This window comes from Pleurodeles waltl, chromosome 7 (assembly GCF_031143425.1).
Source record: "Pleurodeles waltl isolate 20211129_DDA chromosome 7, aPleWal1.hap1.20221129, whole genome shotgun sequence".
In the NCBI taxonomy this organism is placed as follows: domain Eukaryota; kingdom Metazoa; phylum Chordata; class Amphibia; order Caudata; family Salamandridae; genus Pleurodeles; species Pleurodeles waltl.
Window position 1 is genome coordinate 1270464582 of NC_090446.1, and position 27173 is coordinate 1270491754.

At 41.5% G+C, this 27173-nt stretch overlaps 1 protein-coding gene across 6 annotated transcripts in view; it reads left to right on the forward strand.

Annotated features, from left to right (window-relative positions):
* The window catches only part of LOC138246161 (zinc finger protein 354C-like), a 301773-nt gene that overhangs the window by 96155 nt on the left and 178445 nt on the right, over window positions 1-27173 (forward strand). For 5 of the 6 annotated variants that reach the window (XM_069200467.1, XM_069200468.1, XM_069200464.1 and 2 more), the window contains 2 exons: window positions 2348-2461; window positions 18241-18354. In XM_069200467.1, the coding sequence (XP_069056568.1) occupies window positions 2348-2461; window positions 18241-18354 (228 nt within the window). The remainder of the gene's footprint in view (window positions 1-2347; window positions 2462-18240; window positions 18355-27173) is intronic. The other variant, XM_069200466.1, reaches the window with a different exon arrangement.

Below are 27173 nucleotides of genomic sequence, written 5' to 3' on the forward strand. Positions count from 1 at the left end.
CCTTTAAGGAAAACAGGCTGCAATACAACAACAAAAAAACTGCTTTATTTAAAAAGCAGTCACAGACATGGAGGTCTGCTGTCTTCAGCAGGCCACCATCCCTGTAAGTGCAGGGACACGCTATGGGGTCGCAAAATGCGACCCACCTCATTAATATTAATGAGGTGGGTCTTTGCGACCCCATAGCGATTCGCAGACGGTGTCTGAGACACCGTTCTGCATCCGAATTTGTGATTCGGAAATTGCTACATCTGGCCCTAGAAGTGGAAACGCTACAGAGGCCTAAAAAAGGAGCCAAGATAAGATCAATATATGTCCCTTGAGATCTTTTCTTTTACCCCCTCAGAGGTTTCAGTCCTCTTAATGGCAGCGACAACAGCAAAGAGGGCCCTGTCATCATAGTACGTCTTCAAAAGAAAGCAAAAGGCACCAGCTGCTGCTGGCAAACCACCACCATAGATAGCAGTAGCTTTCTTCGTTTCTCCATCTCCGTAAGTCACTCCAGTGGAGGGAAGCACCATGAACCATGTGAAATAGTTTCAAAGTATAACAGGAAGCAGATTGGATGTTGTAAAAAATTGATACACACTGATATTCAAATGTTCTCCTCCACCTGTTCCTTTGAGAATATCCTTGCAATACTATTGAGATCATCATTGAAAGGAAGTCAACACCTTGATGGAAAAACAGAAGGATTGGATATTTATTCCGTTTTTGTTTTTTGCTTTGGGAAAAAAAAGGACCAAAACAAAAATTCAGACCCGTTCTTGATCTCAGAATGGCCAACAAATGGATAAATAAAGGAAACTACATAATGCTAGTCTTACACCAGATTTATCCTCAGTTACACCACTGTGACTGAATTTGTGACATTCACCTTAAAGATGCCTATTAGCACTTCCCAGTAACAAAGAAACACCAAAGTTCCTGAAGTTTCTAGTATGCAACAACCATTTCCAGTTAAAGGGTATTCTATTCAGACTGACGTCAGCACCAAGAACCTTCTCCAGAGCTATGGAAATGGTCATCGCATAGCACAGATTTTTTTTTTCATCAATCCCTGGCTAGGTGATTGGTTGAAGAGGTTCTAAGGCAGTGCCATACGACCTTAGTGAATCTTTGCAAACTTGGCCTGCGTGTAGTGTTGCCACGTGGCTGGTTTTCTACCATCAACACTGGCATTTTAATGTCCATGCCGGTACAGAAATAAGCACAGTCACCAAAAACATCTATTTTTAGGCCTTATCTGTACATGTTCTAGAGCTGTGTTAATGATCCCTGACTAATATTTCAAGTAAACACAGGGAGAAAAGTTATGTTATAAATGAATACATTTGATTTTGTTTAAATTCCTATTTAGCATTGTGTCCAGACCTTTGCAGACTCCTAAAACAACAACAAATGGCTGGTATTTTTCTCTTGAATAGATGGCAAGCCTACAAGGACCAGTGGTGGCAGCTGGGAAGACAAACTCACTGTATCTCAGTCTGCAATTCAATCATTACTGTGGTGGTGCTAGTTGCAAAATCCATTCAAAAGGGTTCTATTTCCCAGAAGAACCCAACACTAATAGTTGTCACAGACACCTTCCTTCTTGGATGGGGTGCTTACATGGGCCACCTTCAAATTCATAGAACATGGTCCGAACATAAGATGTATTAACACATTAACCTACTGGAATTGAGAGCAGTCTGTAGTCTTTCCTTCCGTTCTATATATATATAATAATAATATATCTCAATCACCAACAGTTGTGATGCAGCGCGCTCCCAGCCAGTGCCAGTGTTGGAGATCGACCTTCTGTGTGTTATTTCCTTTCACCAAAGAATTGTCATGCCACACTCAAAGGATTTCGTGTTCTCTTCATTTCACTGTTTATTTCACAGGCATAAACACACAGACCAACGCGTTTCTACTTTTCCAAGTCTTGTTCGCGGTACAAGACTTGAAAAAAAAGTCAAAACACATTGGTCTTTGTGCTATGCTTATGCCTGTGAAATAAATAACGAAACTGAGAAAATCTCTTTAGTGCAGCGTGACTGGTGAAAGTGTGTGTGTATATATATATATATATATATATATATATATATATATATATATATATATATATATATATTACTAGGATCCCACAGTAGGTGGAACAACTCAGTGCTTAAGATTTTGATGATGTTTCCCATAAAGAAGAACTTAGGTTACAGGTAAGTAACTTTTCTTTATTTCCGATAACTCTGTAACACACTTGTAATTAGCTAACAATTATAGCCTGTTTCTCACTGCAGCCAGGTTGATTATTTTTCATTAGTAATGTGCATTGCTTAGCTAACCTAAGATGTTGATGGTTCTGCAGGATCCCCTATTCCTTGCCCTGACATCCTCCTGCGGATTATTAAAGAGGAGGAATTTGCGTTGTGCAATTCTCTTCCCTTAAAAGAAAAGGAGTCCGCACTTAATCCAGCCACACGTGAGTATACTCCTGGTTATTCACATTTTAGTCGGGTTGGATTGATTACTTACTTAACTGAAAGATAACGATTGGTTAACAAATTTCAAGATTGCAACTTCGATCCAGCAGATTATGAGAAGGACCGGCGGTTTGAAGTGAGAGTGGAGGTGTGGCCAGGTATAGATAAGCTGAGGGTTGAAAAAGGGATGTTGTAGCTTGGCCAGTCTGATCTAGTACAACCACACAAGTGGAAAATAGGAGGTAGATCTCAATGCAGGTTGCTTGACAACAGTTTTATTGTTATTGCTTTGAATGTCCAGTTTGTTTGGGTTACATCCATACCTGTTTACCCCCCTCCTCTGTGTGTGATCACGCCAGTAGTTCTTTCATAATATTTCTTTAAAAGTGATTTCGTTAACATTTCTTCTGGTATTCGATTCCTTTATCTTATGTTGCACTGGTGTAAGTCATTTTCTACCCTCATGAATGGCACTGGTATTCAGAACAGGGATGATGTTTCCCATCACAGTTCCAGAGCTCTCCATTTTAGCTTCAGCAAGCATAGCTTCTCAGTGAACCAGGTGTTAACATTCTATTATCTGTGTCTTGCCACTAGTGAGCCCATGGGGGATAAGGTGTTGTGAATCTTTTCCTGAGTGGCGAAGATATCTATAGGTAATGACAGAGTAGGATCTTTGATTGCAGAGGGCCAAAGAGACAGACTGATTTTTTTAACAAATTATTTTAATGACTGGGTCGATTTCCTAATGGGAAGTAATTTAGGTTTGGGTCCTAACTCGCTATCAGGGATGATATAACCGGGGCAGCAGACGGCACCAGAATAAATGTGTTGGCGCTGTGATCCAATTTATCACAGCATTGTGGTTTCAGCTCTAAAATACTAACTCTAAATGCATGTAACATGGAGAGGTACATTATCTAAAATCCATGGTGCGAACGTATATAGATTTATTTGACCCCAGACGTTTTTTTCTGTCCAGTGCTGTGTTTGCACTATCTATGCTAGCACACTCACAACATCTTAACAGTTTTTCAACTCCAGGTATCCAGTGCAGAAAATATTCACGTCTTTCTTTGATGTAGTACTCTGTCCTTCTCTACATGCTAGTTGTACACCTTGTACCTAAAATATGCAGGTTCATAATCATGTAGTTTCGGATTCGCAATAAACTCATTTAATAGAAAACAACTTTCGATTACATTTGCATGTTACAGATTGCATGAGCACTTTGGGTCACTCACTGCAGCAGTAGTAATAATAGGGTATAACCTATGATTTTCACAAAACGCATTATCATTTTATATTACATAACTGGAAACATTTATGCTCATGATACAGGACTGCTCCTATATGACATACTACTAGACAGTTTCAGCCATTCTTCAGAAGATACAGAACGTGCAATGAATTTTATTTCAGCCATGTACCTACTTGGTGTGGCTGGAAGAATATACTGGAGAGCCTTTCACCATTTTCCACTAAGCCACAGTTGTCCTAGGGACTTATCATTCTTTCCTTAAGTTTTATCTGAGTTTAGTGTTAATCATGGTATAACATTTTTATTTCCATTGTTGATGGATGTGAGAATGGCTCTTGGGTTTAATGGAGCCGCACAAAGGTCTTAAGACAGTTAGCCAGGCTCTTTGTTACCTCTATTGGAGGCTGCTCCCAGTTAACCAAGATTAAATGCCTTTCATTGTTTCCAGGATTTTTCTTGCAATTGTGTTTTTATCAAAGTTATGTCTTGAACAATCTAAACATTTTGCTAGACATGCAGGTCTGCTGTATTGAAATATCCATTCAACTTAACTGTGACATGCTTGACTCAGGAACTGTTTGTTTTGGGGGGCACACTGTAGTGAATGGTGGAGGCAAGCTCTTAAGTGGGAGTCCTGATTAGGTACCCACAGAAAATAATTTGCGGGACTTGACATACAAAGACGTAGAAGTTTTTTTGTTTACACTCTCTCTCTGCTTAAAGTACCTTTGCTGAAGATAAGCAGCTGGAACACAGCTCTGGAAGGTAGCATAAGTGAATCTTCAGGGTACCAGGACGGGCTACAATGTGATACACTTTGTTGGGCCCAGAAGTGCTTCAGTCAGCTACAAGCAACTTAAAATTCAGGGCACAGCAGATTTGAAAATAATTTCTATTGCTGCCACAATAGGGATACACATGGAGGTACGCATGCAAGGTACTTGGTGCATGGCTTGGGCTGCATGTCCCTCGCTGGATCATGCTACGAACCACAGTTAAAGCATGTTTTAAAAGGGGTTAGCTACCCTTTGATTGGCTGATTGTAGTGCAGGCACTGCTGCCAACCCCACTTTGCAAACAGCCCATCAGAAAACTTGCTCTGCGCTGGCCCAGAAGCTTTATGGTCAGCTGTACCATCAATGTCTTGTGCTACATTCAATGAGCCAATATATCAGGGCTACATGCAGCGTTCCTATTCAAGGGACCAAGCTCCCTCGCCAGAACCGGCCAGTTGGTCTGGAATCTTTTTTGCTCCCCCAAAAATGTGCTCTATATAGCGAATGGATTTTCCTTTGCCTGAAAGTGCTATACATGTTTCTGGCTCCCAGATGTTTATATAGACATATATGTAGTGTTAAAAACACTCAGTGAGTCCAGGCTTTTCCACATAAAAGGCGTTTAGTAGATAAAGACAGCACACAACCTCACTCGGCGACTGCTTGCAACCCTAGGCAGTAACTGACTTGGAGCTTAGAACGCTTGCCCAGAGACACCAGTGCTAAGGTTTCACACATTAAAGTGACAGTAAACCTAACAAATCCTCCCCTCACAGTCCAACCTACATTAATATGCAAATAAATAAACATACATCAGAAGAAAAAAGGCTATGTAAGGAATCAAACACAATGTGATGTGAGGTACCTCGGCATATCTCATCATGCCAATTTCAGTTAACTTTTACATACTAACTCAATGGTAGGCCCTCCATTTCCAGAAAGGAGACAAAAACAAAATAAGTTCAAAACATAGTCCTGCAAATACCTGGGCACACGTGTATCTCTTCTGCTCCTGTCAAGAACCAGAACCCTCTAGCTCCCCCGCCAACAAACTAGTAGACATACAAGATAACAACCTCAGTAATATGGGGCTTGCCCTGTTGATAATCTTCTCATATAACAAATTTACCAGTGGCATGTGATCGGCCCCTAGAACAAACTTCTTTCCCCACAAAAAGGTAGAGAAATGCTTTGTAGCCCACATACAGGTCAACACTTCCCTTTCTACAAAGCTGTAGTTGCACTCTGCTTTTGAGATACATCTGGAGGAGAAGGCAATGAGAACAGCTCCTAGACCAAGTCTAATAGCATTAACAGTTACAATGTAGTGAGCATCACCCCTAAAAGTATGAAGAGCTGGAGCTTTGACAACAAGACTTCTCACATTTTCAAATGCCATGTTCTCCTCAGTTCCCCACACACTGCACAGCTCTACGTAAAAGTTCTCTTAAAGGCTCCGTTTAAAGTGCAAAGTTAGCAATAAATTGCAAATAATATTCAGATAACCTAAGAAAAACCTTAGCATTTGTTATACTTGCTTTAGGCTTAATACCTGCTCCTGAAAAACAATGATCTAAATGTTTAATATCTTCGACCAAGAATCTGCACACTTCCTTCTGCTCCGAGAACCCATGATGTTCCATGACATCCAGCACTGTACCTAATATCTTCACATGCTCTTCTACTATGTGAGTGAAAACTAGAATATCATCCTGTTATGCTGTCACATTCTTCATGTCACCAAATAACTAACATCAATTCTGCCAAGGCTAACCCAAATGGCATGCACAGAAACCTGAATGTTCTAAAAGGAGTATTGAAGGCTGTTAAGGACTGTGATTCCTCATGATGATATGCAGACCAAGGGAAGAAAATACCTAGCCCCTTCCCCCCAACCTCCCACCAACTGAAAAATGAGCCAACATTTCTTGAATTTTGGGCAAGGGAAAACAGTTTATCGAAGTATTTTTGTTAAAAGACCTGAGGGCAACATAAAGTCTTATGTTCTTATGTCACCAGTATTCTTCTTTGCCACCACTATAGGCGAAATCCATTGGGATAAATCAACTGTTTGAATCATTTTATTATCACATGGTTTGCCTAATGTCACTTCAACTGATCACAGATGCTCAGAGGAACATTACAGACCTTGTGGGTGATTGGAATGGCATCTTTTTTCAAAATAATTTTGTGTCAGTAACTTTTACAGGTCCATGCCTTTCCTCAAACAAGGATTTATGTTTTTCCAATAAACAGGAAATAGATCTATGCTCCTCCAGATCTCTCCCAGAGAAACTGTGCAAGGTGTTCCTGGCCTCAATACCATTTGAAACTCACCTTGATTTTTCTAGCCCATAATACTGAAGCCCCTCTTGGCCACATACACTTTAGTATGAATTGATCTGTTATTAAAAGACACTGTCTCTGGAAAGTACACTAATTTGTGTGTACTGTGACCTCCATAAATTACAGTTTGAATATGTTGAGGTGTAAGTTGCACCGAACTATATTCCGTTAAGTACAGCCCATGAGTCACACAAGTAATGGAAGATCAAGAAACTGCTGTGACTTCAACCTCTACATACCACAAACATGGTTAGTACACTGGATCGCCTCCTCTGACCGAATTCTGTGAAGAGCACACTATTTTGATGGATAAGGTCACTCCACTATTCCCTTGTGCTTCATCAACCTTAGTTGATCGTATAAAAGAGTCCCGGGTGGATGATCAACCCTTTGTCGGTTTTGTGGGTGTGAAGAAAGGCCAGGCAGTGCAGAAATGAACCATTCTCTGTATTAAAAACTGCTATGCTCTGGCCAAGAAGCACCCCCTGAAGGTTTGCATGCTCATTCTACTAGAGCAACAGCCTTGACCACTGCCTTAGCATGCAGTGTTTGAGTCCTTGATATCTGTCAGGTGGCAGCGTGCATCCTTGCACACATCACTAAACATTACTGTCTGGACAGTCAGGTCCGTAGAGATGGGTACTTTGCCTGTTCGGTCCAACAGGACTTTCTAGTTTGATCATCGTTCGCAGACCCACCTCCGGGGATGATATTGCTTGGGTATCTATTCCTAAGGTAAGGAATCTGCAACTAGAAGTCTCTGCCAAATGAACAAATTACTTACCTTTGGTAACGCCTTATCTGGTAGAGACATATTCTAATTGCAGATTCTTTACCGACCCACCCATCCACCTTGCTCTGTGAACTGATTTGTAGGGACAAGGACTTCCTTTCAGGGCCTTAGTTTTGACGCACCAGTGGTCAGTGTTAATCATGGCTCTGCGCTTCTGGCGTGGAAAGTCGTGGAAAGAAACTGATGTCAGCACGCAGGGGTGGTGCCTATATAGGACTCATGACGTCATATCCAGCGGCGACGATGGACACAGAGCCTATCGTTGCCACCTAATGACTTGCAGGGGTACTGCTCACGAAAAAGCGCCGGATCAATATGGATGTATGATGGAACAATGCATGCACTTACAATGCATGCTTTACAATGCGGTAAGTACAATGCATGGTCATTACCACGCGTGGACTTACCACAAAATGGTTTTACAATGCATATGCTTTTACCACAAATGTCTTTACCACAAACATTTCGTAGTAAAGGTATAGTTGGTAAAGGTATATGCATGGTAAAAACTAGAGGTAAGTATAACATACATTATATTTATATATATATATGTACATATATATATATATATATATATATATATATATATATATATATATATATACCTTTCCACCCAAAAACCCTGCCTACTCTAAACCCTAAAAATTACCTTACCACCCCAAAACCCAAACCCACTCTAAAACCTAAACACCCCTTACCACCCCAAACCTGATACCCACCCTAAAACCTAAACACCCCTTACCACCCCAAATCCCATACCCACCCTAAAACCGCCCTACCACCCAAAAAGCCATACCCACCCTAAAAATGCCATTACCACCCCAAAACCCATACCCACCCTAAAAACCTAAATATTCCCTTATCACCCCAAACCCCATGCCCACCCTAAAACCAAAAAATAACCTTACCACCCCAAAACCCATGCCCACCCTAAAACCTAAAAATGCCCTTACAACCCAAAACCCATACCCACCCTAAAACCTAAACATAACCTTACCACACCAAAACCCATGCCCACCCTAAAACCTAAAAATGCCCTACCACCCAAAAACCCATACCCAGTCTAAAACATAAAAATGCCCTTACGACCCAAAAACCCATGCCCACCCTAACACCTAAAAATGCCCTTACCACCCCAAAACCCATACCCACCCTAAAACCAAAAAATGCCCTTACCACCCCAAATCCCACACCCACCCTAAAACCTAAAAATGCCTTTCCCCCACCCCAAAACCCATACCCACCCTAAATCTAAAAATAACCTTACCCCCAAAACCCATACCCACCCTAAAACCTAAAAATAACCTTTCCTCCCCAAAATCCATACCCACCCTAAAACTTGAAATGCCCTTACAACGCAAAACCCAAACCCACCCTAAAACCTAAACATGCCCTTATGACCCAAAAACCAATGCCCACCCTAAAACCTAAAAATGCCCTTACCACCCCAAAACCCATACTCACCCTAAAACCTAAAAATGCCCTTACCACCCCAAAACCCATACCCACCCTAAAACCTAAAAATGCCTTTACCACCCTAAAACCCATACCCACCCTAAATCTAAAAACAACCTTACCACCCCAAAACCCATAGCCACCCTAAAACCTAAAAAAAACCTTACCTCCCCAAAAGCCGTATCCACCCTAAAACCTAAAATGCCCTTACAACCCAAAACCCATACCCACCCTAAAACCTAAAAATGCCCTTACCACCCCAAAACCCATACCCACCCTAAAAATAACCTTACCACCCCAAAACCCATACCCACCCTAAAACCTAAAAATAACCTTACCACCCAAAACCCATGCCCACCCTAAAACTTAAAAATGCCCTTACCACCCCAAAACCCATACCCACCCTAAAACCTAACAATGCCCTTACGACCCAAAAAGCCATACCCACCCTATAACCTCAACATGCCCTTATGACCCAAAAACCCATACCCACCCTAAAACCTAAAAATGCCCTTACCACCTCGAAAACCGTACCCACCTGTCAGAGTCACCAGATCCTCGGGGTCTGTGCACGTTCCCAACACTTCCACCACAAGACAGCTCCAATACTCTGATTAGATTTATCACAGAGTCTAAGAGAGTCCAAGTGGGGAAAAGGGGATTAGGACGGGAACAGCTGGGAAGGAGACCTGTAGGAAGCAAAAGGTTAAAACACAACATCAAAATTATATCTCATGAAATCAGTACCATACTACAACTCTAAGCTTCGTCTTTTCCAAAAAAAAACATGAACAACCCTAAAATAGTCCTAAAACTGACTAGGCTTTAGATGACCGAATGCCTGAGGAGGAAACAGGAAAAGTTAAATAGGAATTTCAGATTCAAGTACTTTCTTTAGCATGAGAATCAGGAAACACTCTGAGCAATTTCTAAACAACCATATGAATCTCCTTTTAAGAATATATATCCGGAACACACAGCATTACATCTAGAACTCTGGTATTGTTGTGTTCATCTCAGAAAAAACATTGGGAAGTGAATTGCGCACATTGCAGATTTTTATATGAGTATTAAACACCATAAAGGATTGTGCACCATGAAATCACACAACGTAGATTCAAGGAATAAATCACGCAACGTGTCAACTTGAAATGCTACCAAGAAAATGTCTTAGAATAGTAGCGCACAGTAATTTACATTATTTATACACGAGGAAAGAATTGCGCGTCTTGCCGATTCAAATGCCACCATACAAATGCCAAGAAATGGTAGCGCACAATGAACAACATGAAAAGCGCTCAGGGAAAGAATCGCGCGTCTTGTCGATTCGAATGCCACCATGTAAATGCCAGAAAATGGTAGCGCACAATGAACAGCATGAATTACACACGAGAAGTGAATCGCGCATTTCGCCGATTCGAATGCCACCATGTAAATGTCAAGAAAAGGTAGCGCGCAATGAACAACAAAGTTAAATGCTCATGAAACGAGTTGCACGTCTTGCCAACTCGTAAAACATCATGTAAATGTCAAGAAATATCAGCGCGCAATGAACAACAATGTAATAACGAAGTCAAATCTTTATGGAATAAATTGCGCGTCCTCCCTATTTGCAAACCACCATACAAATGTCAAAAAATGGCAGCACACAAGTAATCTGTTATTCATTTAAGAATTAAAATCAAGAACATGAAAATTCTCAATTACGGTGTTGGGAAATGTCCAAACACCGTCTTACCGCCTGGAAACAGTGATCACCAATGAGAGATGAGTGCAGAAGACTGGAAAATCCAAATAGGCCGCCTGGACAGGAGCTCAGGAAGAAGCTGCTGCTCTGCACCGGGACCTCTGAATAGTGAGCACTGGAAGTTGGGCTGACTCTCTTTTATAGAGTCTTGGCCCAGCCTAGAACCACGCCCAGGCATGTTGCAGGGACAGTCTCTAGAAGGCCCTGGAAAGGGACCACACCCTAACACACTCTGTATGTCTGCAGCAATACATTGCAAATGTACAGTATTTATAAGCACCTTAAAAATGAATCTTTTGGATGGAATTCTGCAATGCAAAAGGCTAAACAATAACATATCATCACAATGCATAAATTACATTATCTTGCGAGTGTTGGGTTTTTGCATTCTAGATGCCCGTAGAGCGCGCACTGTCCTGGTGTTGACACCACCCTAAAACTTAAAAATACCCTTACCACTTCAAAACCCATGCCCACCCTAAAATCTAAAAATGCCCTTACCACCCCAAAACCCACACCCACCCTAAAACCTAAAAATACCCTTACCACCTCAAAACCCACACCAACTTTAAAATCTAAAAATGCCTTTACCACCCCAAAACCCACACCCACCCTAAAACATAAAAATGCCCTTACCACCCCAAAACACCCACCCTAAAACCTAAAAATAACCTTACCACCCCAAAACCCGTACCCACCCCAAAGCCTAAAAATAACTTTACCACCCCAAAACCCATACCCACCCTAAAGCCTAAAAATAACCTTACCACCCAAAAAGCCATACCCACCCTAAAACCTAAAAATGCCCTTACCACCTCATAAACCGTACCCACCCTAAAACTTAAAAATACCCTTACCACTTCAAAACCCATGCCCACCCTAAAATCTAAAAATGCCCTTACCACCCCAAAACCCACACCCACCCTAAAACCTAAAAATACCTTTACCACCTCAAACCCCACGCCAACTTTAAAATCTAAAAATGCCCTTACCACCCCAAAGCCCATACCCACCCTAAAATCTAAAAATGCCCCTACTGCCCCAAAACCCATGTCCATCCTAAAACCTAAAAATGCTCTTACCACCCTAAAACCCATACCCATCCTAAAACCTAAAAATACCCTCACCACCTCAAAACCCCTGCCCACCCTAAATTCTAAAAATGCCCTTACCACCCCAAACTCACACCCACCCTAAAACCTAAAAATGCCCTTACCACCCCAAAACCCATACCCACCCTAAAACCTAAAAGTTCCCTTACCTCCCCAAAACCCACACCCATACACCTTGCGTGGTAAAGGTATATTCGTGTTAAAGGCACGCGTGGAAAAGCCATGCGTGGTAAACACATATGCATTGTAAACGCATTGTGGTAAATGCATTTCATAGCATTCACCGCGTTGATAAGATGTTATTGAAGGTAAATAACTTGTTCAACAGTGCCTAATATCATGATACGACAGGTCGTGAATACATCAAATACTAGGAGGGAGGTCAGCATTTGCATACATCCCTGGTTGCATCTGCATGACAGAGGAGAGGAAAATCTATGGACTTCACGTGGTACATTCAAAACATATCCCAATAAAACGAGGGGCGGGTCTGGCTCGAAGACAAACTCAGTCATCAAGGAGAGCTGTTTAAATAACCACTCCCAGTGACAAAGGACCACATCAGATGTACAAAGTCTGCGTTCGCTGAGTGGCACTTCAGGCAATTGGAGGATTTTGAAAGGTCTATCTTTGCTAGGGCACTGGGAGAAATCCTTTAAAGTTGGCCATGTGAGTGTTGGATCCACATCTGGAGCAGACATTTGAAGCAGATCTATCACATTTTTTGCGTTCAACAAAAGAGCCAGGATCTGGTTTTGGTTTGACCGAAATGGCATTGACGTTTTCCACATCAGAAGTATTTGTAAATATATTCAACTCCTTCAATGCACATACTGATCTTTCAATGCATCTGGCAATTAGTTTGAAGAGTCTCTTCTAAGCTAGTATTTCTTTAGTGCAATAAATTTTCCTGAGTTCTCCTCTCATAACAGTTTACAGCTAATTGCTCTCCTAAGTAATTGTTAATATTACAGACAAATTCAAAAGTAGATGCCAAAATGAGAAGTTTAGCCAAGAAGTTGTCTATTGCTTCGTGTTGTAATTGATGACGAGTAAAAAAAAAACTATCTTTCAACAATTATACTCCTATCATCCTTGAAATGGTTTTGTATTCTATTAACAACCTCTATAAACCATACTCGAGCACGCACACGCGGCAGCAGAGCTGCTTTACCTTTTACTTGCAGCACAAGAAAACTAGCTTGAGCTCCATGCGTGAGTACTGCTACTTCATAGCTCTTAAATGAAGTGAGGACAGCGCAAGCCTCACTGTGCCCTGCTCCTCTGCATGCTCAGGTTAGCTACCGCTTACTGGGGAGGACTGCTTTTCAGTCTACGCTAAGCATGTGTATTTACAGCCACTCATGTCTTGAACAGAAAATGTTACTTACTCAGTATACCTCTATTTGTGGCATGTAGTGCTGTAGATTGACATTCCTACGTTCCTCCCTGGACACCTATGTGTGTTTTACAATTACTTTTATAAGTTTTTACACATTCACTTAGCATGAACATCTTACTATACAACGCTAGGCTTCCATTCCATCTTCCCCTGTGTTGCGGGGAAGTAATCTAACAATGGAGTCACTCTACCTCTTGTGACTCAAAATACTTTCTTAGAAGAAAAACAACTTAATCACTTCCAAGCCCAACACGTGATGGCAGGACTATGCTAAGCATGTGTATCAACACTAAGCATGTGAATCTATAGCACTACATACCACGAACAGGTGCTTACTGGGTAAGTAACGTTTTCTTTCTCCAGAATTGTCTCTTTCATTGATTCACATGCTTGAATCATCCCAGCTGTTGAGCTGGGAGTTCCGTTGTAACCTTTCAGCAGCAGTTTCATGCTAATGCAATGTGAGGATTAAAAAACAGACCAATTTGTACTCTAGTCATATCACTTGAAAGGAACAGAACTTCAGCAAATCAGAGATAATCAGTCTGAATACCACACCCTGAGAGGCCACTATCCTTTAGATTTCTTCTGCATATTGTGTGTAAAGGGAACTCTCCAGAAGGCAAGTGTGGTAAGTAATTTTATTTCACCCTAAACAGTGAAGATCTCTTCACATTTTTCTGAGACTAGCATCATAATTCAAAAATGTTTGATACCACTAACAAAATGTCTCTTCAGACCTTTTGGGACTTGTGGCAAGAATAGATTACATTGTGAGGATCCTCGAAAGGGCTGTATTTTTTGCCTCCGTCTTAACCTTAACGCGGAAGAATGCAAACTATGCCTCACCTGCTCAAAAAAGACCTTCAAAATAGAGAAGGAAGACTTAATTTAGGTACAGAAGCTCAGATCTAAAGAAATGCCACCTTCTCAGGAAGATACTGGTAGCACTTAAAAAAAAAAACATGAAAAACAGCAGATACATTTTCATTCTGAGGAGAGGCAACCTGAAACTTCAGGGTTTGAATCATGTACCTCAAAAGACCCTCCAAAAGAGGTTCTGGGGTTATCAGGAGACCAACTTCCTTTCTTGAGGAGATTTTTTCATTGGCAAATCAAGACCTAAACCAAAATCAGTACCACCAATGCTGAAACAAAAGAATCTCACTAAAGACTTGTCAATGACGAGACCATTGTCAACAGTATCATCATCATCGACAAGGAAGGAAAGCATTACAGTAATAGTGTCAACAACTACTACCTTCAGCCCTACATTCAACGTTACCACTGTTGACAAAATCATTAACCGGGACACCATCAAAAATTACTTCACCTGTTGATGACTTTATCACAGATGATGCCACCATTGATGGTATTACCTTCAATGAGTAAAAAACTGTCATCTCTCAAAAATGCAAAAGAAACCAAAAATGCACTTATACAGGGAGTGCAGAATTATTAGGCAAATTAGTATTTTGACCACATCATCCTCTTTATGCATGTTGTCTTACTCCAAGCTGTATAGGCTCGAAAGCCTACTACCAATTAAGCATATTAGGTGATGTGCATCTCTGTAATGAGAAGGGGTGTGGTCTAATGACATCAACACCCTATATCAGGTGTGCATAATTATTAGGCAACTTCCTTTCCTTTGGCAAAATGGGTCAAAAGAAGGACTTGACAGGCTCAGAAAAGTCAAAAATAGTGAGATATCTTGCAGAGGGATGCAGCACTCTTAAAATTGCAAAGCTTCTGAAGCGTGATCATCGAACAATCAAGCGTTTCATTCAAAATAGTCAACAGGGTCGCAAGAAGCGTGTGGAAAAACCAAGGCGCAAAATAACTACCCATGAACTGAGAAAAGTCAAGCGTGCAGCTGCCACGATGCCACTTGCCACCAGTTTGGCCATATTTCAGAGCTGCAACATCACTGGAGTGCCCAAAAGCACAAGGTGTGCAATACTCAGAGACATGGCCAAGGTAAGAAAGGCTGAAAGACGACCACCACTGAACAAGACACACCAGCTGAAACGTCAAGACTGGGCCAAGAAATATCTCAAGACTGATTTTTCTAAGGTTTTATGGACTGATGAAATGAGAGTGAGTCTTGATGGGCCAGATGGATGGGCCCGTGGCTGGATTGGTAAAGGGCAGAGAGCTCCAGTCCGACTCAGACGCCAGCAAGGTGGAGGTGGAGTACTGGTTTGGGCTGGTATCATCAAAGATGAGCTTGTGGGGCCTTTTCGGGTTGAGGATGGAGTCAAGCTCAACTCCCAGTCCTACTGCCAGTTCCTGGAAGACACCTTCTTCAAGCAGTGGTACAGGAAGAAGTCTGCATCCTTCAAGAAAAACATGATTTTCATGCAGGACAATGCTCCATCACACGCGTCCAAGTACTCCACAGCGTGGCTGGCAAGAAAGGGTATAAAAGAAGGAAATCTAATGACATGGCCTCCTTGTTCACCTGATCTGAACCCCATTGAGAACCTGTGGTCCATCATCAAATGTGAGATTTACAAGGAGGGAAAACAGTACACCTCTCTGAACAGTGTCTGGGAGGCTGTGGTTGCCGCTGCACGCAATGTTGATGGTGAACAGATCAAAACACTGACAGAATCCATGGATGGCAGGCTTTTGAGTGTCCTTGCAAAGAAAGGTGGCTATATTGGTCACTGATTTGTTTTTGTTTTGTTTTTGAATGTCAGAAATGTATATTTGTGAATGTTGAGATGTTATATTGGTTTCACTGGTAATGATAAATAATTGAAATGGGTATATATTTTTTTTTGTTAAGTTGCCTAATAATTATGCACAGTGATAGTCACCTGCACACACAGATATCCCCCTAACATAGCTAAAACTAAAAACAAACTAAAAACTACTTCAAAAAATATTCAGTTTTGATATTAATGAGTTTTTTGGGTTCATTGAGAACATGGTTGTTGTTCAATAACAAAATTAATCCTCAAAAATACAACTTGCCTAATAATTCTGCACTCCCTGTATTAAAAAAAGGCACACCATCTACTTTGCTGCCAGAAAATGTAACCACTATAATTCCAGAACAGACATCTTCCATTAAGGTAGGGACTATTGCTTGCCTGATTACAGAGCTCCTTCTATTATCAGAACAGCCACACATAACAGTTACTCCCAATTCCAACATCTTCTTTCCCACAGCAATGATCAAGTATTTCATGGACACAGCATCTCTAGGATTATCAGCATGGCTTCTGAGCACAAAGAAGTTAATTGCTTAGAAATTCTAGATTATTGAGGAGAGATTCTCGCTAAAGCTAGAGCCATATCCACCAATAGGTTGTACAGAGCAAAATGGAAGTGTTTCTGTATTTGGTGCACCCAGACAGATTTTGCATCCATTTTCCTCAGAGCCACACCATATCCTGCCATACTTTTTACAAGTGCTTATTCTTCAGAGGCAGCATATTTGGCCACTATCGCACCATATAGAAGGGCACAAAATAAGTGTTATCTCGTGTCCACCAGGATTATGTAAGAATTCATTAAAGGTCTCTTCAAACGTTTCTCACCAGTCAAACAGCTGTTAATTCTTTAGCAACGTAATACAGTACTTTCTCAACTTATAAAAAGTCTATTTGAACTGATACATATAGATTCAGTCATGGAAACTTCACTCCTGCTAGCGCTAACCTCTGAAAGAAGAGTAAGTGAGATCCAGACCTTTAAAATAAGAGAACCTTACCTGCAGTTGTATGGCAACAAAATCTTGCTTTTATACATAAGTTGCCTTTGGATTTTCTTGTTAAAAAGCCTACAGTTCTTAAAACATTTTGTTTTTCAATCTAAATACAGCAGCAGAAATAGTGTTGCATACCTTGAACGTTAAACAATATCTGACATTTTAGATTGAGAAAAGAAGCAAATTTGAAAGTTTGATCAAATACTTACAGCCAAGGAGCCCATTGTAAAAGACACTTCATATAAGAAAATAAGCTATAGCTCACTAGGTATCTGCTGCCGTCTTATTCTCTGACAGTACAGCGGGTCATCTTTTATAAGCAAAAATGTCGGCACACTCGATCAGAAGTGTGTCAACTTCAACAGTTTTGCTCGCATAAGTATCATTGGCAATATTTGCAGTGCAGCAACCTGGAAAAATACTCACACATTTTCAGACTGATTATCTCTGGTTAGTTGAAGTTTGGTTCCTTTTAAATGGTGCAGCTAGGCTACTAAACAGTCTGTTTTAGCCCTAGCATTGCATTAGAAAGGGGCTTAGGGGATTATTCAAGCATGTGAATCTACAAAAATAAACGTTCTGGAGAACCACATTTATAGGTAAGGAACTTTTTTCTTCTGTGTCGCAGAGAGCACCAAGCTTGTGATAGGAGATGAGATTTGTGATTTCTAGTATCTGAATACTGCAAAGCAAGCATTAAATTTGAGGATACCTCATAACTACTGTCATGTGTATGAGGTTAGGTCTTTGTGTTGTGAGGATGCTATATAAGTGTATTGTCTGCTGTCAGTGTGATTGTGAGGGTTGGCAGCATGGAGTGCTAATTGAGGCACATGATTATAGCTTATCTTATGGGTGTCAGTGAAGTAGGATTTCTGGTCCAATCCCCATTCTGGCCCTAACAGGCCCAAACACGCAATGTCTTTGTCAGTGTCCACTGTTTGCCAAAGATTCTTGGGTTTTGGGATGCCCTAATAAGTTGACTTGAAGTAGAGAAAAGGTAGGGCATGAAATCACTTCCTGTGGAGATGGATGATAGGGAATGAAGTCTGGTTATCTGATCTCATCTTTTAAAGATGGTTTTGGTCGGAAACTGATGTACTCACTTACTGTGGAGATAAATGATGCCCCCAGTACATAGCATGTTCTTTTATTTTTTATACAGAACATCCCAAAGAAACCTCTATCATTTCAGTTCAGATTAAAGAAGAGGAAGATCCCTATCTACTGGGTTCGCAGCCCTCTGAGAGAGCAGAAAGCTTTGACAACCCAACAACAAGTGAGTGAAACATTTGGTCACCCAAATTGACTGTTGTCTGTTTGCAATTCTGCTATTTCACTTCACAAAAATTATTTGACCATTGCAAAGAAACCCAATGTCTTTTCAGTATTTTGTTTTTTATTTCAAGCAGTATTGTCATGGTTTCTGCCCCCAAAGCCACAGAAGTCAGATTTCTAAACTCCTGTTGCAAGAACGTAGTTCAAAGTACCAACACAAATTAGAAATCCAGTTGGACTGCAACCCGTAGACGACCCACTAAGCTATACTGTGCGGGTGGTGTTTTCTGATCACGAATAGTCCCTCTAGGTGAGTTCAGGGAAACAGTGGAACTCCAAACCATCTTTTGTAAATGATTAACACACTGAAAATAGTATTAAGACACAGTGAATAAAACTTTAAAATGTTTATTTCTAAAAGCCAAGTCTAGTGCATAAAACATGAATGATAACCGCAAAGAATGTGAAAATAAATGTAGCAGTGCATGTCATGGACAGTAAAAACAAGATGAACATTCCTAACATGAGTTCGCAAGTTCCTAGCATCCTAACACCCTATTACTACTTGTAAGCCCTATGCTCAAATTAAGCAGAAAATAGCAGGCCTGTACATCACTGGATAAGATGGATTTTCACAGCATGCCTTTTTAAGTGAGGAATAGCCGTTTTGCTATTCGTTATCACAACCTTTGTCCGGGAATCATAAGCAGTGCTGTGCTGTAGGCCACTTCTCTGTGCTGCTTCCGGAGTCCCAGGGCAACCCCCTGACTGGGATTGATTTGCAGCACACCTGAGTGTCGTCTGGCCTGATAGTTCACTTATCAAGCCTGTTTAAACTCTGTCCAACTTCAAGGATTTTTAAAGCACACGATCACCTATTTTAACCTTGTTTATAAGTTTGTCAACACTAAAGTCCCAACAAGATAAAATGAGTATGATGACATGTGAGATCTCGATTCACATGTTGACTTTCTAGCCTTCACTTAAACGTCTATAGTAATACAGCAGCAACCATAACATAAATATTGAAAATATGTCAGCCTAGATAGGAGGCAGACATGATGCTTTTTGTTTCCGCACATGTCTAAATTTCATACTTCTTGATAGAAAGAAATAAGGATGCGGAGGCAAGCACATGATAAAAATAGAGATGTTTTACACCGACCCTGTCATGTTGTTCATAACAGTATAACTCTTTCAGTGGAGAGGTGTTAGCGTAAAATATTATTGTTGCATAGCTAAATAAACATATTTGTGTTGTGCTTTAGCAAGAACTTTTAACTGTTGTAACACAGACACTTATATTCATTTGAACTTTGAGAAAGGGTCATTCTCTCTGATGTTTGGGGTTGTGGTGGTATGTAGCAATGCTTTGTGACCATAATTGTAATCAAAGAGGGTGGTACCCGCTTCACAAAAGGATCAGTTCCACTTTGAAAATAATGTCAGGCAGCCCTGTGGATCAACTCCCCCTTTAGAAGTCATTTCAGACAGCCTCATGTTCAAACCTGCATTTCAGTAGAGAAAAATGAAGAGAAAGAATATCTGCAAGGTTAAAGTGCATATGTTCAGAAGGATACTACTCCTTTAAGAAATCAGCATCTTCTATCTCCCAACATGCACTCTACTAGCACTTTTTCTCAAAGTCAAAGCCTCAGTTCTTTCTTCTGGCTCACGCTTACCGGAGTTTTTTTTTTTTTAAGACAATTATTTCGGACTTCACTCAACTTCTTTCACAGCTCCTCATCAAGATCATGTTTCTTCCCCATATGTAAAGTAATCTTTTCTCATAATGCCTTCACTCATTTTAAAGTGCCTTTCCTGTGGCACAAGCACTTTACCACTGGTTGGTAGGGTTAAAGTGTGCAGAGTGGATTGCAAAAACAGGATCAGAAAAGGAAGGGAAAAAATCTGAGGGGATACCATACAAATGATGGTAATTTTCACCACTGTCTAATTGTCAGCTGCAGATGGTCCACAGTTGAAAACACAGTACTTAGGGCCATATGTACAAACACTTTTTCCCATAGACACAGAATGGGGAAAAACCTTTGCTACATCTGGCCCGTAGAACCTTCTAAGTCACAGTGCAAGTACTCAGATATGTTTTTGGAGTATACTCATTTATTACTGTCAATGTTGGGTTGAGTGTTATATATGAAACAGTTGTTGAGTTGAGAATATGGCACTGTCCTTTTTCCCATTTATCAACTTATTTAGCAGCACGGTAAACATCTTATAATATATTTTTTTTTGTTTTTTCATTGTCGCGATAATGTCGGTGAGGCACGTCAGTAAGTTGCAGACTGTTGGAATTTTTCCCTTATGCATGGTAATCCCCAATCTTTTTTCCTTCTGCCTCCTATGTTTTTCTGAACTGTTGCTGTTGGCGTTTGAACTCTGAGCACTTTACCACTGCTAACCAGTGCTAAAGTGCATTTGCTCTCTTACCACTGTTAACCAGTGCTAAAGTGCATATGCTCTCTGTGTAAATTGTATTGTTGATTGATTTATCCATGATTGGCATATTTGATTTACTGATACGTCCCTAGTTAAGTGTACTAGAGGTGCCCAGGGCCTTTAAATCAAATGCTACTAGTGGGCCCGCAGCACTGATTGTGCCACCCACATTAGTAGCCCTATAATCATGTCTCAGACCTGCCACTGCAGTGTCTGTGTGTGCAGTTTTAAGCTGCTAATTCGACTTGGCAAGTGTACCCACATGCCAGGCCTAAACCTTCCCTTTTCCTACATATAAGACACCCCTAAGGTAGGCCCTAGGTAGCCCCATGGGTAGGGTGCAGTGTATGCTTAAGGTAGGACATATACTTATACTGTTTTATATGTCCTTACAGTGAAATACTGCTAAATTCGGTTTTCACTGTTGCAAGGCCTATCTCTCGCATAGGTTAACATGGGGGCTGCCTGTAAATATAATTAAAATGTAGATTCCCTTTGGGAGCAGGTAGACGTGGAGTTTGGTGTCTCTGAGCTCACAATTTAAAAATACATCTTTTAGTAAAGTTGATTTTAAGATTGTGTGTTTGAAAATGCCACTTTTAGAAAGTGGGCATTTTCTTGCTTAAACCATTTCTGTGACTCTGCCTGTTTGTGGATTACCTGTCTGGGTCAGTTTGACAGTTGGGCTGGTTGCACCTCTCACTAGACCGTGACACAAAGGGAGCTGGGGTGTAGCCTGCATATCCTGATGAGCCATCTGTGCTAGGAGGGAAGGTAGGAGTGGTCACTCACACCTGAAAGGGCTGTGCCTGCCCTCACACAGTGCAGTCTCCAACCCCCTGGTATGTGTCTGGGGCCTGGCCTGGGCAAGGCAGGCTTTCACAAACAAGAGAGACTTTTCTTTGAAGTAAGCCTACTTAAAAGGGAAAATGAGTATTAGAAGGACACCCAAAACCACAGGCTTTAGAACACTTCTGGAAACCAAGAGGAACCTCTGCCTGGAGAAGAGCTGAAGAGCTGAGGAAGAACAGCTGCCCTAACTGTGACTGAGCTTTGTGGAGCTATCCAGCAGTTGCTGCTTCTGCATGTGCAAGAGGTCAAAGACTGGACTTTGTGTGCTTTCCTTCTTGGGAAGAACTCTCCAAGGGCTTGAAACTGAACTTGCCTCCTGTTGTTGAAGTCTCAGGGACAGCAAATACTTCTCTCTGCCAGCACTTGGAGCCTCTGCTGAGACTCATACCCTGCCAAGTAGTGCCCATGGTGTTTCTGGGATCCTGAAAGGAGAAGCTGGCAGGACAAGAATAAGAAATCCATGCACTGACCTCCGTGTGGGGAAAAGATCGACACAACTCAGGGATGCAGCTGAAAAATCAACCCGCCACTGGCTTCGCAGCTGAAATCGCCGGTTGCCTGTTGCACGGCTGGAAGCTCGACGAACGGAGCTGGAGAAACAACATGCAGCATCGCTGACGGAGGCTGGTGAGATCGCAATCCACACATCGTGTTTTTCAAATCATCGTGCGGCAGGATTTCCGACGCAAACATCGCTGGGCATGTAAAAACGATGCAAGCCCTGCCCGGACCCGAGAGTGCGGTTTGGATCGACGCATTGCTCTCCTGCGGAGAGAAGAAACACGCATGCCGAACCGACCGAAGGAGAAACGACTCATGGTCTCGCTCATTAGTGATATCGATGCATCGCAAGCCCCTTTTGACGCACAGTTGCCCGTGCGGGGTTATTTTTGACACGCCCAAGTACATTTCCAAGTTAACAGCGTTAGCGTTGTGTTTAAAATCACATGAAGACTCTTTTTGTTTTTTAATTGATAACTTGACTTGTGTATGGTGGATTTTTGTTGTTTTGGTCTGGTTTTTTTTAGATAAATATTCTCTATTGTTCTAAACATGTGTTGCGTCATTTTGTAGTGTTTTCATTAAGTTACTGTGTGTGTTGGTACAAATACTTTACGCCTAGCGCTCTGAACTGAAGCCTGCCTGCTCGTGCCAAGCTACCAAGGGGGTGAGCAGAGGTTAGCTGAGGGTGATTCTCTTTTACCTTTACTAGAGTGAGGGTCCTTGCTTAGACAGGGGGTAACCTGACTGCCAACCAAAGACCCCATTTCTAACACAGACCATAAACGTTCGCCCATTGTGCACATTCTTCTTCCTGTACAACCTTGTCCTTGGGACTAATGTGTCTTTCCTCCCCAATGTGATGATTATTTTCAATGTCAGACAATCTATAACTATGCTTGACTTTTAACCTCTGCCCACTCCTACTGAATGACAAGGAACAGACATCAGCTTCACCACAAGCAGGTGGCCAGCTACTTACATAGACTGTATCAAAGAGATTAGTTCTAATGATCCCCTGTTTATAGGATACATGGGCAGCAAAAAAGGTAAAACAGTCCACAGAGGACTTTAAACAGCTGGATAATTTTATGCATCAAAATGTGCAATGCCCTTGCAAGAAAGGAACCGCTAAATAGCTAAAGACAATAACAACTTCTGGGCTGAGGTATAGTCCCAAACATTGCTGGAACTTCCTTTGCTAGGTACTAGAGTTCTGTAAACAGTGACTATAATAACAATGTTATGGACTTTGTGCAGGCCAGCTGAGGCATCTTTGGAAGTACTTAGGTCTCTAGTTCTTAGCATCTTAGCAAGAGTGCTCGCACTTGAATTCCTTGCTCATCAACCATAAGAACAATCTTATCTTATGGTGCTTTGTGCTCGCGTTTGTTCAAGGTAGAGCTATTAGTGTTGTAAATTCCTAACTGGACTTTTCTTGCCACATAAATTGAAAATGAAAAGTAAAACAGTTGACATAGGCAAGCCGATTCAAAGTGCCACAGCCGCCATGAGCGCGAAGGAAGTTCGCTCGCAGTCAAACAAATCGGCAAACGTGCAATTATCCTTGTAACAGGGTCGATGGCCAAGGCTGTAAAAAAACTGCCCAAGGAGGGGCAAACATAAAGCATTTACCAATAATAACAAAAGATTTTTGAAAGGCTAGCCCCCGAACGAGTGATAGTGATGGACGTGTAGTGGGCATGGTTATGAGCCCACAGATTACAGCATGCCAGAGCGCTTGCACGCTGGACCTAAAAATGGTCCACACAATGAACTGTCAGACTAGCCCATCGAGCACTGCCTCATTGCCCTATGTTGCCGTCGATGTCTTGGGGTTTATAGTGCACATGATACACTGTGTGATTGACAGGTCAGCTACACTCTACATGTGACACAGACATCTGCCATTGGTGAAGAGGTCCATTAGAGAGGAGGGGTTTTTGCAGGAAGCTCTCCTCTTTCAAACCGAGCTCTGTCTGGTGCCATGTGTGCTTCACATGTACAAACTGCAAATGTCGGAAAAGCAGACGGGCAGTCTATATTTGTGTTCCTCTCTGTTATTCCAAAAGTCTAAAGCTGTACCCTGCTCAGCTCCAAAGTCAGTCCTTCGGAATAATGGGGTAGTAAGGAAGGTCAGCTGAGGGCCGGGGCTACACAGAATGACCAGGCCTAGTAAAAAAACAGAAAAAGATCCTCCAGGGCACTGGCCCACAAAGGAATTGTCCAGTGCCTGGTAAGGTCATTCCAAGCTTGCCCATATCTCCTGTGAACAGGGTCTGGTCTGATCAAGAAGCAGCATGGCTCAGTGTTTTGCAAAATTAAAATACATATATGTATAAAATGCATTCTGATGTCATTCCTTTTACTCATTTAATTTTAATACAATTTTTCTGAGTCAAAAGGACCCCAAGAAATGCAAGCAGTGTGATAACGTCATGTTATTTAGAATAAGGCAATATCCCTCCAACAAGAATTGGTGGAGCTATTTAGTTTTTTAAGTAGTGAAAAGTGTTCTGCCTCTTCACACTTGGATGAATGCCCACCTTGGATTAAAGAAAAAAGTTGAAACAGGGGCACTGTAAGCCCTTTGAAACAGTGGACAATATTTTATCGTAATTGTCACTATACATTATGCAAAGGCTGATCCTTGGGTTGTACGCAATGCCTACTCGCATTGTTTGATCTGATCTGCAGATAACACCGCCAAAATCCACAGCTAGGCAGTTTCCAAAAAACACGTAAGTTTTCAATGTAAAAATTTGATGTGTCCATGTTGCATTTTGGAGCATTTCCTGTCGCAGGCAGTAGGCCTAGCCTCACAAGTGAGGTACCATTTTTATCAGGAGAATTGGGGAAATGCTGGGTGGATGGAAGTTTGTGGCTCCTATCAGATTCCAGAACTTTGCAGCACCGAAATGTAAGTGAAAAGTGTTTTTTAGACAATTTTTGAGGTTAGCAAAGGATTCTGGGTGCCAGACCCTGGCGAGAGCCCCACAAGTCACTCCATTCTGAAGGCCCCCATGTGTCTAGTTTTTAAAAATATATAGGTTTGCTAGGTTTCCCTGGGTGCCGGCTGAGCTAGAGGCCAAAATCCACAGTTAGGAACTTTGCAAAAAACAGGTCAGTTTTCATTAGAAAAATGTCATGTGTCCACGTTGTGTTTTGGGGCATCTCCTGTCGCGGTCACTATGCCTACCCACACAAGTAAGGTACCATTTCCATCGGGAGACTTGGGGGAATGCTGGGTGGAAGGAAGTTTGTGGCTCTCCTCAGATTTCAGAATTTTCCATCACTGAAATGTGAGGAAAAAGGTTTTTTTTTTTGCCAAATTTTGAGATTTGCAAAGGATTCTGGGAAACCGAACCTGGTGAGAGCCTAACAAGTCACCCCATCCTGGATTCCCCTAGTTGTCTAGTTTTAAAACATGCAAAGGTTTGCTAGGTTTCGGTAGGTGCCAGCTGAGCTAGATCCCAAAATCCACAGCTAGGCACTTTCCAAAAAACACGTTGGATTTCAATGTAAAAATGTGATGTGCCTATGTTGCGTTTTGGGGCGTTTCCTGTCGCGGGCACTAGGCCTACCCACACAAGTGAGGTACCATCTTTATCGGGAGACTTGAAGGAAACACAGGATTGAAGAACAAATGTTATTGCCTATTATCTTTTTCTACATTTTTTCCTTCCAAATGTAAGACAGTGTGTATGAATGAAGTCTAATTGTTAAACGCCCTGTAATTCACATGCTAGTATGGGGACCCCCGAATTCAGAGATGTACAAACAACCACTGCTTCTCAACACCTTATCTTGTGCCCATTTTTGGAAATACAAAGGTTTCCTTGATACCTATTTTTCACTCTTTATATTTTACCTAATAAATTGCTGTATTCCCAGTATACAATGAAAACCCATTGCAAAGAGCAGCTCATTTATTGGCTCTTAGTTCCTAGGGTTCTTGATGAACCTACAAGCCCTATATATATCCCCGCAACTGGAAGAGTCCAGCAGACGTAACGGTATATTGCTTTCAAAAATTTGCCACAGCTTGAAAAAGTTACAGAAGAAAACGTGGACAGAAATGGTTGTTTTTTTTCAATTCAGTTTCAATATTTTTTTATTTCAGCTGTTTCTTTCTGTAGGAAAACTTTGAAGGATCCTCACAAATGATCCCTTGCTGAATTCAGAATTCTGTCTACTTTTCAAAAATGTTTAGCTGTCCGGGATCTACCATTGGTTTCACACCCATTCCTGTCACTAACTGGAAGGGGGCTGAAAGCACAAAAAATAGTAAAATTGGGGACTGTCCCAGTAAAATGCCAAAATTGTTTTGAAAAATGTGGTTTTCTGATTCAAGACAGCCCGTTCCTGAAAGCTGGGAAGATGGTGATTTTACCACCGCAAACCCTTTTTTGATGCAATTTTCAGGGAAAAAAACACATGCTTTCTTCTGCAGCCATTTTCTTTAATTTTTCGGAAACAAATCTGGGTACCTTTAGAATTCCTAGGATGTTGGGAAAAAAGGATGCAAATTTGGCATGGATAGCATGGATAACTTATGTGGACAAAAAAGTTATGAGGGCCTAAACGCGAACTACCCCAAATAGCCTAAAAAAGGCTCAGCACAGTAGGGGGAAAAGGCCTGGCAGCGAAGGGGTTAAAGAGGACAATTGTATGTTTTCTCTTCTAGAGATAAAACATTCTGGGGGTTATTCTAACTTTGGAGGAGTGTTAATCCGTCCCAAAAGTGACGGATATACCACCAGCCGTATTACGAGTTCCATAGGATATAATGGACTCGTAATACGGCTGGTGGTAAATCCGTCACTTTTCCGTCACTTTTGGGACGGATTAACACCTCCTCCAAAGTTAGAATAACCCCCTCTGTGTCTTGTAGTGTAAGTCTGGTTAGGATATACCTTTATAGGGTAAGAGGTATTACCCAATAGCATGCTTTGCCGCTCTTGTTTCCAACAGACTAGAACATACCCTTTTGGTCTGAATATAACA